The following is a 17050-nucleotide window of genomic DNA, read 5'->3' as shown; positions in this document are numbered from 1 at the left end:
GGTCAAAGCCACTATCACTTTTCATCTGAATTATTACAAATGTCTCCTAATCGATTTTCAACACAGCAGCCAGAGTAACCCATTAAAAATCTAAGTCAACCATAGGCGCCACTGCTTACAAGATTCTGTGTAATTAGGGCCCTGTGGAGTTTCTCTCACCTCGTCTCCTATCCCTCCCTCCCTCCCTCCCGCTCCCGCTCCACTCAGACACACCCATTTGTTCATCTTTAAACGAAGCAAGCTTTTGCCTCTGCCTGTCATGCTCTTCACTTCCATGCGCTCTACCTTTCCACGTTTCTTCTCGAGCAGCACCATGCAACACCTGCGAACTCTTCCATGAAATAAATTTATATGAATATAAATACAAATCTGTCGATGGCTTGCCTCACTGTGGTAGTTATATAATTGTCAACTTGAGAGGACTATGAGTGAAGGGGTGGAGTCTAGTTTGTCAATCAGATCTTAGCCAATGAGGCCTCTGTGTGGTCTTGGCCTTCTCCTGAGAATTCTGGGAAATCCAGTACTTTCCTCATTGGAGGTGGGAGACTCTCTGCTCACACCCTGGGAGACACAGCAGCTGACAAGACACATGGACCCACCTTGATGCAGAGACCCCTGCCAGTGCTGAGATGTTTCCAATGCCACTGGATCCAAAGACCTGTGATCTTCTACATTCGGTGTCATTGCATGTGTTTCATGAGTCTGAAGAGGACTTTATAGATTGGTGTGGGACAGATGGGCTAATATCGGACTTATGGGCTTGATCTGGATTGGGCTGTGATGTTTTCTCAATGTTCAATTGCTGTTGTATATAAAGCTCTTTCTTATACACATATGTGTGTCTATGGATGTTTCTGTCATCTACCCGGACTGATACCCTCACCTCCATTCCTTATCTTCCATCACTGGTTTATTTTTCTCTATAGCACATATCACCACGAACAACTATCAAGTGTTTAAAATTTATTTGCTTATTTCTAGTCTCCTCTCACTAGATAGCAGTTCCTCATGGGTAGAAACCTTTGCCTGATCTGTTCACGCTGCATTCTAGAGTCCAGAACAATACTTGCACATAGTAAGCACTCAGTAAAATATTTACTGCAGAATCAATGTTCATCAATACTACCTACACTTCTGCCACAACTGATCTCTGTCATATAACAGGCAAATCTCTATGACCTCACACGAGATTGAACTGTACTAGAACGCCAAATTATTGACTTGTCAAGAGAAAAAAACAAACTCAGAGAGCACAAAACATTTTACTAAAACAAACAAACAAACAGAATTCTTAGAACAGCAAGAATCATAATATCTAAGACACTCATGGGGTCAGGGACAAGGAAAGTGACATTCTCCACACACTGTAAGACTTGTAACAGGTCTTGGGGTTCACCCTGGTGTAATCTCCTAATCAGACCACAATATTTTATCTCTTGTCAGGGCCTCTCTTGGACAACACTAGAAATAAAAAAATTTCTCTTTGACCTTACTTTTTATAGTACTCCAAGATGATCTTCTGTCTTTACACTTATTATATATATATATATATATATATATATATATATATATATATATATATATATATATATATATATATATATACACAGTCTAATTATAACTCTTAATAATATAGTTTGAATTTCCATGTAGTTTCCTTTCCCACGGATGCTAACATAAATTTCTGCTAGGCTTGGTTAACGAAACAGGGACCTTCTTCTCTTTCATTATATAACTGTCTACTACTTGACCAGTGATGTATCCAGGACTCTGCGAGGAGCTGCGCTACCAAATATGAACTGCAAATCTGCCATCAAGAAGCTTAACATCCTGGAGAACAACAAAGGCCACGTGATATAAGACTTTAGAGAACAGCGTGGGTTGTACATCATACGTTTAATCAAACAATTCTACTTTTTCTAATCCTTACCTGTTGACTCTGCGAGGCCGTTTTTCTGGTTTAATGTCCACATCATAGTGATACACATCTATTTTAGGGATCTGAACCTGAAAATGATTGGCTAACAGTCGAATTGGTTTTCCAACAGTCCCAAGGCCAGGGCGGCGCGGTGGCTGGAACAGGCTGGTCGGAGGGCCTGAGGAGATTGAAAGACATTTGGTATGCTATTTATTTGGACATGAAGGACAATATCCTTCAGTAATCAAGATGATTGCTTCAATTATTGATATTGAACAGGTGTCATTATTGACCCAGGCTATGGTATTTTTGATGTCTCCTATGCATGTGAAAGCGAGTCAATAAATAAGGAAAACAGAAGGCGAGTTGCTGCATCTTAATTATGGTGTTGGCAAAGAATGTGGAATCTACCACGGCTGCCAGAAAGAAGAAACCAATCTGTCTTGGAAGAAGCAGAGCCAGAATGCTCCTTGGAAGGACAAGCTATTAGGAGAGACCAGTCCCTGGAAAAGGACGTCATGCTTAGGAAGGGAGAAGCCAGTGAAAAATGAAGGTAGTAGCTACAACAGTGGGTTAAAACAGCGACAACACGAGCAGGGAACAGGAATGAGCAGCAATGTTTCATTCTCTTGTACACTGGATCACTGGGCGTCGGAGTGACTCAATGGCTCCTAACAAACACAATTGCTACAACAAGTAGAGAAGGGGAAGTTAGACGAAGTTATCAATGTACTTCGGAACGCCCCTGCTCATTCTTCAAAGTAGCAGACTATCCTATGAGACTTTCTTTGCGAAACCTAACCCCGTCCACCCTCCAGCCCAGGTCTGGACCCTTCAAACCTATTTTCAGTCTCCAACCCTGAAGAACATTGAAAAGGAACATGCCTGGAGTCCCGCGATGTCACACTGCTGTGCTAACGTGGTATGAATCAGAGAACAGAATTCTTCGGGGGGAGAGTTCAATAGAGAAACAGCACTTTCAGAAGTGTACAGGCCCACATGGAGGATATGTGGAGAAAAAAATAATTTCCCATTTTGATAATTTTGTTTAATAAAGGTTTATTTGACTTTGTAGAAAGACTTACCCTCATATTACTATTCAGTAGAAAAGGTTTTATACGGCATGATTTGGGAGAGCTGTGCCCAGAAGGAATTTCACTCTCTTATCATAATAAGTGGCCATTGGCCTGAAAGTCTTCTTTTCTGCTATGAATAAGGGCTGAGTACGGTGGGCTGTGGTTCTCTCACTGCAATACTTCACGAGAACAAAGCTAATCACAGAGAAGGCAGAACTTTGAAGCAAGAAGCTGCTCTGCTCCAACATTTAAGGCAGTGGTTCTCAACCTTCCTCATGCCGCGACCCTTTAATCCAGTTTCTCATGTTGCGGTGACCCAAACCATAAAATTATTTTCGCTGCTACTTCATAACTTTAACTTTGCTACTGTTACTAATCTGGCGACCCCTGTGGAAGGGTTGTCCCACCCCACCCCCCAAGGGGTCTGTATTGGACAGGGTTCTCTAGAGAGACAAACCAGATTGCTAGTAATTATATATAAATATACTTATAAAAATATATATATATAATTCAATAAATAAACTGCGAAATTACATACAGATAGATAATACAAGAAATTAACAGTTAAATTATAAAGCAGCGAGACACTAGCAGTCCTTCAAGGGTTGAGAGCTGCCACTTGCCAGTCCCCTTCTGTAGAGAGAGCTGGGCTATATATACCCAGGTAGCAAACAGCAAGGCAGGTCCCAACTGTCATCAACTGTCAGTCCCCAGCTCCAGAGATGAACATTCCAATCGTGTGGGCTTAAAGGGACCTCAACTTACAGCGACACAGTCCACAGGCTAGGCATCCCACAGGTAGTGTACCCCTTAAAACTGAGGCACAGAACAAGCAAGGTGAGGCTCACCGAGCCATTTATCCCTCTGCCCTTCAGTTAATCCTACTTGTGTTTATCGGTCAGAGTGGCACAATAAACTATAGCAATGTCGCGACCCATAAGTTGAGAGGGGTCGCAACCCACAGGTTGAGAATCACTGATTTAAGATCCGAGCAAACACTTATGAAATGTATGTTTACTGCTGACAGATCAGGAGAAAGATGGGGCTTTCAATCCTATAACGGGTTACAGTCTCAGAACCTACTGGGGCAGTTCTACCCTGTCCTTCAGGGTCACTATGAGTTGGCATCGTCTCCATGGTAATGGGCTGGGTTTGTTTTTTTGGTAGTGACAGATCACCTTACACTAATTTTTTAAGTATTCAAAAAAATCTTCACATATTAAATCCATTGTTCATTCTTCCCCTAAATTCTTTTTTTTTAAAGCAGAAATTTATTAGTTTTTAATCATTTTATTGGGGGCTCTTACAGTTTTTATAACAATCCATACATCCATTGTGTCAAGTACATTTGTATATATGTTGTCATCATCCTTTTCAAAATATTTCCTTTTTACTTGAGCCCATTGTATCAGCACCTCATTTTTCCCTCACACCCATATGAACCCTTGATAAATGATAAATTATTATTATTTTTCTATCTGCTGTCTCCCCTCACCCATGTTTCTGTTGTTCATTACCCTGGGTGGGGGGGTGGGGTTATATGTCAATCATTGTGATTGGCTCCCCCTTTCTCCCTCCAACTTCCCCCTACCCTCATGGTATCACTATTCCCATTATTATTCCTGGGGAAGTTTATCTGGATTCAATGTGTTGAGAGCTCTTATCTGTACCAGTGTAAATACTCTGGTGTAGCCAGATTTGTAAGGTAGAATTGGGGTCATGATAGTGGAGGGGAGGAAGCATTAAAAAAATAGAGGACAATTGTGTGTTTTTTTGGTGCTATACTGCACCCTGGCTGGTTCATCCCTTCCTTGTGACCTTTCTGTGAGGGATGTCAAATTGTCTACATTGGGTTTCCACTCTGCTCCCCCTCACTCCCATCCATATGATTGTTTGTTTTGGGGTCTTCTGATACCTGATCCCGTCTACACCTCATGATCACACAGGCTGGTATGCTTCTTCCATGTGGGCTTTGCTTTCCCTAAATTCTTAAAACAACAACAAAACCCAGTTGCTAATCAGTCGATCCCAACCTCTGGTGATCCCAAGTGTATCAGAATAGAACTGTGTGTGCTCCATAGGGTTTTTCAATGGATTTTCACTTCTCTTCCAAATTCAGGTCAGCTATGACTGCACTGGAAAACCTTTCTTGATTCTCCCAGACTCAAAGATTTATCTTTCTGTGTTCTCAAGACCGTCTACCTAGGGGAACATTTAACACAAGTATGTAGAGATCACTTATTAAGTTACTCTGTCTCTTCCACAGAATGTAAGCTCTGGGAAGAAATGGACCTCCAGTTCATGTAGTTTTCCCACTTCAACGACCAGTATGTTATATGGATTCAATAAGCCTTTAACTGAACAATTTGAATAAGCCTTCTGGCAGTTCTCGATAAAAGCTAAACAAAAGCCTTGCCTGGTAGTGGTTGCTGTTGATTCTAACTTGTGGAGACTCCAAGCATGGAGAACAGAACTGTTGTGCACAGTTTCCAAGGCTGTGAATTTCAGAAGCAGAGCACCTAGCCTGCTTTTGAACTACCTCTGGGTGGGTTTCAACTGCCAATCTTTTACCTCGTCGTTGAGCGCTAACCATTTGTGCCACCCAGAGAGAGTGGTGCTGGGTCCCAAGCACTGACAGTTCTTTTCCAGTTAAGTAAAAGCACATCACTTATACTAAAAATATTATCACTTGAACTTGAGCTCTATTCTGGGGCACAAAGGAATCTAAACCTAGGCAAGATAACACATTAACAAATAGGGTATAAAATAATAATCTATAACTTATCAAGGGTTTGTGAGGGAGGGAGGGCAGGAGAGGAGAGGGATGAAATGGGGAGCTGATTTCAGGGGCTCAAATGGGAAGAGAATGCTTTGAAAATGATGATGGCAGCATTTGTGCAAATGTGCTTGACACATGGATGAATGTATGGATTGTGCTAAGAGATGTAAGAGCCTCCAATTAAAAATATATATATATATATGGTGTTGTTGATTGCAATTGAGTCCATTTTGATTTATGGTGGTCTCATGTAAGGGGGTTGAAAAAGCTCATGGAAAAATGGAATGAAAAGATAATGGACTTTGTCCATTGACTTTTGGAAGTCCCCTCATATATGTAGAAATAGAACTGCTCTGTAGGGTTTGAAGGCTGTGAACTCCTTAAAGCAGATTGCCAGGCTTGTTTCCCAGGTGCCTCAAGAGGGACTTAATCTGCTAAGCTTTGGGTTGGTGGTCAGGTGCTGACACGTGTGCATCCCAGGGATGACATAAATAAGGTACGAGGTACATAACAATGTCAGATGTGATGGGCATATGACATTAACCCAACTAGGTAATATCGAGAACTCAGCTCTGCATATTCAAATGTATCCTATAGCTGGAAGAACTCTTCCATTTGGTAGAAACTTGGAAACAGTAAGTTCAGTAAAATGACTTGCCCAAGGACATAGGACTTTGACAATAAACCACAACTAAAATCTAGGTTCCCTAACTCCCAGTCCAGAGCTTTTTCTTGCCCAATATATTTCACAGTAGTGTTTATATCTTTCTGAAATGCCTGATGCCCAAAGGGTAAAGGAATTGAAGGAAAGAAATTAAAAAGCCGAGAAAATAAATACTGTATGTCCTTTTCTTACCAAGTGAATTGAGTGTGAGCAATCATTGCTCTTAAGAAATTTGGATTTACTTAGAAAACTATAGCCTAAACTTTTCCATTCCAAAGCTGGTTTCCTTGAATTTAGAATCCGGTCTACTTAGGAGGCAATAAAGTACCATGCATAAAGGGATGAAACTCAATTGGCTAGGTTTGAATTCTGGTTTGACTGCTCCTCCATTGCATGACATTGGGCCAGTTTTGTAGCCTCTTGGTGCCTCAGTTTACTCATCCAAAGAATGGACCGATAAGAACAGCATGTGTTTCATAGGTCACTGTGAGGACTCAGGGGAGGGATATATGTAAAAAGCTCAGCATAATGCCTAGTAATAGTAAACACTAGTTGTTATGATTGTATTCATAAATATCTATATTTTTATATAAGGACATGTGGATTACAACTTAATAAAAAGAAAAATTCTACAACTGTACGAATAGAAAACATAATGATAAACAGAGAAAAGACTGAAGTTGTCAAGGATTTCATCTTGCTTGGATCCACAATCAATGCTCATGGAAGCAGCAGTCAAGAGATCAAACACATTGCATTGGATCAATCTGCTGCCCAAGAACTCTTTAAAGCATTGAAAAGCAAGGACGCTACTTTGAGGAATAGGGTGCACCTGACCCATGCTGTGGTATTTTTAATTGCCTCATACACACACGAAAGTTGGACAATGAACAAGGACGATGGAAGAAGAATCAATGCATATGAATTATATATATTGATAACATGTCCAAAGTGCATGAGACAAGCTTTCCCACCCTTGCTTCTAAGGAGCATTCTGGATGTACTTCTTCCAAGACAGATTTGTTTGTTCTTTTGGCAGCTCATGGTACTTTCGGGAAACCTTGTCTCATGCACTTTGGACATGTTATCAAGAGAGACCGGTCCCTGGGAAAGGACACCATGCTTTGTAAAGTACAAGGGCAGCAAAACAGAGGAGCACCGTAGTCGAGTTGGCCTGACGCCGTGGCTGCAAACAAAGCAACAGACGGGGCAGTGTTTCAGTCTGCTGTGCATAGGGTTGCTACAAGTCAGCATGGACGTGGTCGCACCTTAACAACTAACAAGGCAACATCCGACATCCTTTGAAGTGAGAAAAATATATAAACTCAACATAGAATGGATGAGGTCAGCTTTCAATGAAGAGGAGCGCATTCGACTAAGAGCTGGTCAACTCATCTACATGCCTCATTTCACCATTCAGCCTTGAGAGAGACCTTGATGAAATCACTTAAGCGCCCGACCTTGAGTTTTCTAATTTTCAAAATGGAGACAATACCTGCCTAGCTCAGGTAGCATAGGATCAAATGAGCTCACAGATAGGAAAGAGCTTTCTAAACTATAAAGCACTACGGAAGTATATAACTAAAGAACCAAATATAACCAAAATAATGGCTGCAAACCTAATGGCATTTCTGAATTACCGTCAGAAACTAACGGACGATGGAACTGGGGGCAAGGCAGGACTAATCATGCTTCAGGGGTTGTTCAACGGAGGAGGGCACGAAGCACTAGATCGGTGTGCTCTTAACAGAGAAGCAGGAACGGATGCTCCCTTCGGTTCTAACACAGCTGACTGAAACATCCCACAAGACTATCAAGTCCCTCTGCTCCCAGCCTATGCTCAGCAAGCAGTCGCTTGTTATTAATTGGGTTTCCAAGGTACTGCAGCACAAAAAGGAGTTTGCTAGACACCAGTCAGGGACACTTCCAATCAATGATTTAACTTACTTACTTATTAGTGTCATATAAATGTGATTCATGAGAATTAGTTTTCCACAATCTGAGCAATCTCATGCTATGCTAAGTCCACACATCTGCAAAAACTAAAAATCAGAAACTTTGCAAGGGGGAAATGAAGCAAAAAGGTTCCTGGGCCCTCTCTGATACCACAAGTAGGTCCTTTCCTGTGGAATTCAGCGTGTGCCTGCAATTAGTCTCTTACATTATCAGCTCATAAATGCAACAGTTTCTTCAATTACAGATACTAACAGAGGAGGGAGGAGAACAAAACAATTGTTGAGCATCCACCATGCCCTTGTGTCTACAATAAGACTTGTCACATACATACATTATCGCAATTCATTTTCATAATAACCCTGCAGCACATAAGTATTATTACTCTTATAATATGTATTATTATAAGTATTACTTTATAGATGAGGGAATGGAAGTTCAAAGGCATTAGGAAATTCAACCAGGGTCGTACAATTACTAAATTCCCAGGTTGAACTTGAACCGAAGTCTATCAGCCTGTTACATTCCTAAAGACCAGGTGATGCCTTTCACCAGAAGTCATATCTGAAGCACCCGAGCGTAAGACTCACAATGAAATTTGATCAAATAGGATATGCCAAAACAAATTAATTTTTAAGGTATTGATGATAAACACATTTATAAACACCTTTAAGAGGCAAATTATGGTGGGGTTCAATCGTGCAGCTATCCAAACAAGCCCTGAGCAAACAAACCTGCAAAGTTTCGAAACTCGAATGTAGAGTTCCGTTTTCCGTGCACTAACACAATGAGACGTTACAACGAGGTCCACTTTGTAGGTGAAGTTTGAATATCAAGTTAATTCCACCACAGCCCCAAACCCTGTCCTATTTTCGGGAGCGCCAAAAACACCTGGCCGGAGATCATTAGGGCAGAGTGGGAACGAGAGTCACAGCAGGCAACAGCTGACAAAGCGCTTTCTCCGTTTCAACCTCACAACCAGCCATAACGCAGGTAGAGGCAGGTCTTGGGACCTGTGCTGGACCGGAGTGACTGGTGACTCCCTGTCACTAAGGACTACTAGCCCAGGCGACTCTGGGACTGACAGAGGCATCCGGCCAACTTACACGGGATTTCGGGGCCTTCAAGAAGGGTGGGCACTTGGCCACTGGACCTCGAGGAGTCCTGAGCGGTGGCCGGGGGAAGCGCTTCCTCCTCAGCGTGCTCTGGACTATTATCTACCAGTGCAAAGGACGGCAGCCTGCCGCTCAACCGAGAACGCCCCTGGGAGTAGGTGGGAGCCCTGCCCAGAGCCACCAGGCCTCCTCTCCACACAGTGCAGACTGCCCCTATGAGGCCCGGACCGGCCTCCCCGCGACCCTGGAGCGCTGACCACCACCCAGGGCTTGGATCAGTCTCCGGGGGTACGGTGGGGTGGGGGGACGCCGGTTACCTTCCAGGGACCCCACCTTAGTCGTTGCTCTCTGGGCCAGCCCTCCCGGCAGGCGCGTGGTCCCCGCCCCCCGAGGCCCGGGTCAGTTGCCCTGGCCTGTGCGATGGGGAAGGGGTCCAGTTCCCAGAGGCCTGACGGCCCGAGCCTGGGGCAGCGCGTGCCCGCGGGGGCCATGGGACAGCGACAGTCCTGCCCGCGCGCCCCGGCCAGCCCTGCCGGGCCTCCGGCCCCGGCCTCCGTCCTCGCGCGCTCCTCACCCGGTCCCAGCGCCTCCATGGCGGCGGCGGGGGCCGCCTCGCCCCGGTCCCCGGCGCCTCCTGCTCCGGGCCCCGCCGCCGCCGCCGCCGCCGAGGACCGCTGGCTCTCCGGAATGTTGGCGCTGGAGCGGCGGGCGCCGCGGAGACACGGGCGCTGGGCACCGGGCGGCGGCGGCGGCGGCGGCCCGGGGACGGGGACCCGGCTCCCGCGGCTCTTCCGGCCTCAGCGACAACAAAAACAATCCCCGCCGCCGCCGCCGCTGCCGCCGCCGCCAGCGGGAGCGGGAGCCAGCGCGCGCGCCCGCCGGGTGGGGAGGGAGCGCGGGGCGCGCGCAGCCCGGGGTCCCGGCTCGCGGAGGGGGCGTGCGCGGCCCCAGGCGCGGGGTCCCGGGAGCCCGGCGGGGGGCAGAAGGCGGGGGCGGGCGGGGGCGCGCGCGCGCCCGGAGGGGCAGTGCCCAGAGGACGTGGCGGGCACGCGTCCGCCCGCACTTCCCGGTCTGCTCTGGGCGGCCCTCCTCGGGCAGGCGGCACTGGCGGTCCGCGCGCCACCCTCCCACTGCGTCCCGACCCAGTGCCCCGCACGAGATCGGCGCCCGGAGGCGGCGACTGCAGACACAGGACTCCCACTTCTGTCGGTGCCAGGTCCTGAGAGTCAGGTCAGGCGCGCCGCCTTCCGCCCCAGACCGCTGGGCTCCTCTGTCCCTTCCAGGGACACACAACCAGAGGGTCACCTAGGACGCAGCGCCCTGCCTGCGGTCTCTCTATTTCACCGCCCACGGGATGCCACAATGGCTAGCTCCTTTGGCCAGCAGGGAGTCGGTCATTTCAGAAGAGACCACAGTCTTGCTGTGTCGTCTCAGGCGCCAGGCGTCAGAGACCGCTCCAAGGCAGCTATGCCCAGCGCCACGGACCAGGAGGGCTTGCGGTTCCCCGACTTCTTGACGGAAATAAGACTCCAGGCCAAGACGCAGAAGCAAAGAGCCCTTTGTCCACTCCTTTAAAAGTATCAATGTGTGCGGTGAGAAATTCATTTGAGCACCTACCGTGTGCAGACCGAGAGTCAGGTCATTTTTATACGCAGTGAGAGCAAAATGTTACAGCCGGGCACTGTGCTACAGGCTTCCCATCCCATTTCATCTTCAACCCCTTTATGCGGATGAGGAAATGGACGCTAGGTTAAACGAAGTAATTCAGGCTTTGTGTGACTTGACACACAATGAAGTATTTGAAATAAATAAATTAAATGGACCCCAAAGGTTTGAATTCAAGTCCTAGAGGATCGCATCCCTGATTTGGATGTGCATTCAGGACTTTTAATCTCATAACCTAATTTAGGAAGACTGACTGACACTGTAAATGCTCCACCCGTTTCCCACGGTACCATGCTGTCCTTCTGTTCAGCCAGCCAGGTATTAACTGGACAGGAGACAGAACGTTTAGTGGGGTTACAGTGAAGAAGATAAGAAAAAGCAGTTAAATGTCAAGGATTGAGTGATAATGTAGCCACCTCTTCTCTCTCCTCTAGGCTAAATTTCTCCCACCTGTTTAAACAGTTCTGGTTACTTCTAGCCTGGGAAGGCTGACTTCCACAACAATGAATTTCCCTTGCGTTCTATTTGGTACCCTTAACAATGACTATACTTTGTTCTCTGGACTGAAAATAGTGCTATTGCCTAGCCCCAAGAATTAGGACCTTAACATCTCATCCCCCCCATTTCTCCAGCCTAACATTTTTGATCATTCAGACCTACATTCTGATTCCAAAACTCACTCCCGTTCTGGTACCCACTTCTCACTGGAACCCCGTCTTTCTGAACCCCAAAGTTCTGTAGTCGAGCAACTCTCTAAGCCTCGCCTGATCAGCCAGCTCTCGCTCCATTTCCTGTGAGGCTGAGATGTCGTGACCCAGAATACCACTTCCCTTGAAGCTCTCTCTGCTGGTGACTGCTCATTCTCCTCTGTCCGACAGACGTCCGAAACAAGATCACAGAGAGATGGATAGAGATTTGGCCATCTTTTGGCTTCCATTGCAGTTTCCAAACCTTAAATCCTCATTCTCACATTAAAGCCCCTCCTGCATGTCCTTGTCTTTGGGCCAGACTATCTCTGGGGCTCCGTTAGTGGCGTAAGGAACTTGGTTCCTAGTTTTATGTCTCGGTTCAGCGTCTTTCACAACACTGTAACTCTTTGAGGGCAGAACTCGCTTTATTTAGGTATTCATGTTTGTGTCTCTGTTGCTTCACACCATGTCTGGCACTAAATGCCTACTCCAGAGTATTTATGGAATGAATGAACGAATGAGCACCAAATTACATTAATATGGACATTCTAGTCACGATCTAGAAGCTTTAGTGGCATGATCACTATGAGTCAGGATCAACTGTTCAGTGAGGTTTTGTTTGTTTGTTTGTTTTTGGAGTCATGATCTAGAAGCCCAAGTGGCACAGCTAGGTCAGGTTTGGACTGTTAACCCCAAGGTTCATGGTTCAAACCCACTCATTGCTTTGTGGGAGAAAGATAAGCTAGATGCTCTCATATTGCCTGGGAAACCACATAATCTCTGTTGTGATGTACTATAAACTCTAACTTATTAGAGAAGCTGGATAATATGAATAATTGGAGTGCAAAAAGGCTTATTAACAGCCTATGATGTGTGGATGACACAACTTTGCTGAAAGTGAGGAGGACTTGAAGCACTTGCTCAAGTTCGAGGATTGTAGCCTTCAGTATGAATTACCACTCAATATAAAGAAGACCAACATCCTCACAACTGGACCAATAGGTGACAACATGATACATGGAGAAAAGATAAGAGGTTGTCAAGGATTGCATCTTACTTGGATTTGCAATCAATTTTCATGGAAGTAGCAGTCAAGAAATCAGACAATGCCCTGTATTAGTTAATTCCACTGCTGTCAGAGGAAGCCAGCTTCTAACAACTGAAGGGTCATTAGATGCAAATGTATGGTTATTATATCATATTTACTATGAATATCATAGAGAATAGGAGAGTGGAGAGCGAATGCTTTGAAAATGATGAGGGCAAAGAATGTACAGATGTGCTTTATGCAACTGATGTATTATGGATTGTGATAAGAGTTGTATGAGTCCCTAATAAAATGTTTTTTTTTAAAAAGAGAGAAAATAGGAGAGATAGGAGCGAGAATAAAGGAGTCAGACACATTTTATGACAGCATGCTCACCTCATCCCCTCTTGGTGGTCCATGTGGAGGTGGGAGAAGAGAAAGCATCTTTACTGTCCTGGGACATTTATAGATAGCCATAAGACATGCATATTCAGTAGTTGCATACGTCACAAGGTGTGGGTGGTAACTACAGTAAGGTGCCTGAGCTCACAGGTGAGGAAACCCAACACCTGCAGTGAGGCGGTGTGGGGGTAAGGTCTGAGGAGGGCTGGGTGACAGTCAGAAGAGATAGCAACAGGATGTCTGCTTCTCTAGGGAGATAAACTCTATTGTGCTCACTTTAAGGCAGCACAGCTGTTAGGGGAGAATCTGTGGGAATGATATTTAAAGCAGGACAATGTACTTGGACTTTATCTCTAACTTACCAACATGGAGGCTCTCCTACCGTGGAATACTAGCTTTCCAGATTCCCTCTGTTGTAAGTGAGGGAACAGAGCTCTTGTCGTATTTCCCTCAGTGTGAGTTTCCCACATGCTGCACAAGACCTCTTTAGAGTGCTGCCAGGCAGCGAGGTTACTTTGAGGACTAAAGTGTGCCTGGCCCACTAGAGCCAATCTATGGTATTTTCAGTTGCCTCATGTGCATGTGAAAATTGGATATTGAATAAGGAAAACTGAGGAAGAATTGAAGCATTTGAATTGTGGTGCCAATGAAGACTATTTAAAATACCATGGACGGCGAATATATATCTTGGAAAAACTCCGGCCAGAGTGCTCCTCTGTGGTGAGGATGGCGAAATCGCACCTCACCTCGTGTTCTTTGGGCATGTTGTCAGAAGAGACCAAGTCCTGGAGAAGGACATCATGCTTAGTATGATGTAAAGACATCATATTTAGTGAAGTAGAGGGGCATCATAAAGTAAAATAGAGGGCCATCATAAAGACATCATACTTAGTAGAGGGGCAGCAAAAGAGAGGAAGACTCTCAACGTGATGGATTAACTCAGTTGCTGCAACAATGAGGCCAAACATAAGAACAATTGGGAGGAATGGCACAGGCCCTGGTAGTGTTTCATTCTGATGTACAAAGGGTCACAACGGGTCGGAAATGACTTCCAGGCACCTAACAATAACAACAACAACATGCCAACAACATGTAATATGATTAAAGCCCATTTTGGAAGGCGGACTCAAACCATCATCGTTTGTGTCCTTGGAGATGCCCTGAACAATGACAACATCCACACTTCCATCAAAACTATTCATGCCTGTGTGTAAGAACCAGCTTGGAATCACAGACAAAAGCCCTAGGATCATGAAGGAAGGAAAATGTCCAATGGAGCACATCAAGGTCTCTGTCTGAAGTGGCAGAGGGCAGGACCAGAGGCACCAGAGGCTGCGGGGGAGAGTCCATGGGCCAAAGTGAAAAAGCCAGGCAGAGACTACAGCCTGAGTCAAGGAGACCATGAGTCAGAGCGGAAGAACAGCACCGGAGATGACAAGTCTGCAAGGCAGAACAGCAGGTAGGCTTCCTGGCCACAGAGGCAGAGGCCAAGGGACCTTGTGGCTGAGAGGCTGAGAACTACAGAGAGAGACTCGGCTGCTGGCTGAGGGGAGGTGCTGCACTGGACCAAATACAAAAGACTATATCTTTAGTACTTTATGGTCCTGACTTGTGGGAAGCTGTTAACAACTCTCCTACTAAAGCCCCATAATTGTGAGTATTGTCTGAGTTCTGTATGCCCATTGCAATGAATTATAGAATCTGGCAGAAAAGTAGTGTTGGGTGTAATGATTGTTTGCTGAAGAGAGTAAAAGGATGGAGGGTGAAGGCATGTCCACCCTCGCCCTTGTGACAATAGGGAAGCCAAAGGCAGTCAGATAGGCCCCCATGCTATTTTTGTAGACTCCACAAAATGATTGGGTAAAACTATGCTTGTGACCCACCCAAAATAGCCTTTTAATAATGCAAATTAGGTGCATAAAATGTGTATGGAACCCAAACAAGGAGATTGGTCAGTTGGCCATTTTGGTAGGCATTTAAAGTGTGGTGCTGGTGAAGTATAAAGCACTATGGACTGCCAGAAGAACAAGCAAATTTGTCTCGGTGAAAGTACAGCCAGAATGCTCTTTAGAGGCAAGGATGGCAAGACTTCATGCTTTAGACATATTGTCAGGAGAGACTAGTTCTTGGAGAAGGACATCATGCTCAGTAAAGTGGAGTGGCAATGACAAAGAAGAGGGTCCTCTACAACATGGATAGACACGGTGGCTGCACCAACGGCCTCCACCATAAGACCCATGGAGAATGGCGCAAGACCAGGCAGTGCTTTGATCTTTTGTACATAGGGTCGCTCTGAGTCAGAACCACGTTGATGTCGCCTAACAACAACAAAGGAAGTCAATTCCAGAAGTGAAGAAGGGGTACCTCACAACTGTCAATCAAAAAAGAAGACCTGGGAGCTGGGACCCCTGCACTACAAACCTCCTAGACCCAGGACATAAAGAGTTGTAATTCCAGAGATAGCACAAGATGCTGGAAAAGAGTGGCAGAGAAAAGGAGGCAGCAATAAAAGAGGACTACTGTGAATGGCTTCAGTGGGCTTCCTGGCACACAGAGCAAGGCGACTACAGTGGGCATGCTGACCCATGGAGCAAGGCAGCTGAACGCCTTAGGACAGGAGACTTTTAGATGGACTTGGGTACCTCGAGGCATTTACTTATATCAGTGGCACTGAAAAAAGAGCTGTAATACTTGCCTGAGCAGGGTTCAGAGGCCAGGCCAAAGAGGTCGAGAGAACGAGGGGCAGAAGAGCTGAAAGAGGGCTTTGTCTTTGGGTACTAACTAAAGAACTGCATCTGTAATGGTTCCTCATCCTGACTGTTCCTTGGTAAGCCCTTGTAAATATGGTCTGCAGTTCCGTGTAGTCACTGCAGCACATGATTGAACCCACCATGGAAGTAAAGAGTGTCACGGCATGGACAGTTGGTGTATAGATTGGAAAGAAGGTATATCTGACTTCCATATCAGAGGAGCCATCTGTGAGCTGACGCTGATGACAATTCTCTCATCTCCCTCTTGTGACGTTAGATGACGTCTGACACCATCGTTACAGAAGTAAGTGAAGGTATAAATGATGAGAGCTAGAAATGGTCCCCTGGAAAGCCTCCATACCAAAAAAAAAATCTGAGATAGGAACTTGAGGGGACTCTGATCTTAGGTTAATTAGAAGGAAATGACTCAAGAAAAGAGAGTGACAATGGTTGTACGACTTGAAGAAGGTTATTAATCAATGTCACTAAATTGTACATTGATTCAACAGGAAAAATAAGTGTTGAATTGGTGTATGCTTTGCCATGTATATTCCCCCAAATCACAAAATAAATAAAAATGAAAGAAATGGTATCCGAGGGAAGTTCCAACTTCTCTAGAGCATAGACTTTTACACCTGATGCCCGTGGATTCAAATCCCAGTTTCATAATGTGCGAGCTTGGACAAGTCCTTTCACTTACTACTCAGTGCTGTTACGAGGAGCAAGTGAAATCCTCTATGCACATGTTCCTTTGTGTCCTTTGTATCTCTTAAGAGACAGTGCGCTCCAGATCTCAGCTCAGTTCAAGAGAGGGAAGCAAAGCTAAGAAGGAACATGTTTACATGCTCTGGGCCTGAACTACCTGAGGGCAAGGACTGGGTCCATCCATTTGGGTGCCAGGAACTGGAACAGAGAACAGGCTCAAGCAAGATTTATGAAGGAACTGAACTTCTCAAACGGGTCAACGGGCCCCTGGAGGTCAGACCATGCCAGGGAAAGCCTCATGACTCTT

At 45.5% G+C, this 17050-nt stretch overlaps 1 protein-coding gene across 1 annotated transcript in view; it reads right to left on the bottom strand.

Annotated features, from left to right (window-relative positions):
- The window catches only part of AGO4 (argonaute RISC component 4), a 47078-nt gene extending 36851 nt beyond the window's left edge, over nt 1-10227 (bottom strand). Inside the window, exons 1-2 of the mRNA XM_075553846.1 lie at nt 10080-10227; nt 1931-2096 (exon numbers count right to left, since the gene is read on the bottom strand). Coding sequence (XP_075409961.1) covers nt 1931-2096; nt 10080-10098 — 185 coding nt within the window. The 5' untranslated portion in view covers nt 10099-10227. The remainder of the gene's footprint in view (nt 1-1930; nt 2097-10079) is intronic.
- Between the last annotated feature and the right edge of the window lie 6823 nt (nt 10228-17050).

This window comes from Tenrec ecaudatus, chromosome 1 (assembly GCF_050624435.1).
Source record: "Tenrec ecaudatus isolate mTenEca1 chromosome 1, mTenEca1.hap1, whole genome shotgun sequence".
NCBI classification, from domain to species: Eukaryota; Metazoa; Chordata; class Mammalia; order Afrosoricida; family Tenrecidae; genus Tenrec; species Tenrec ecaudatus.
Note: the sequence above shows the minus strand (reverse complement) of the source record. Positions and strands in the feature narration are given on the sequence as shown.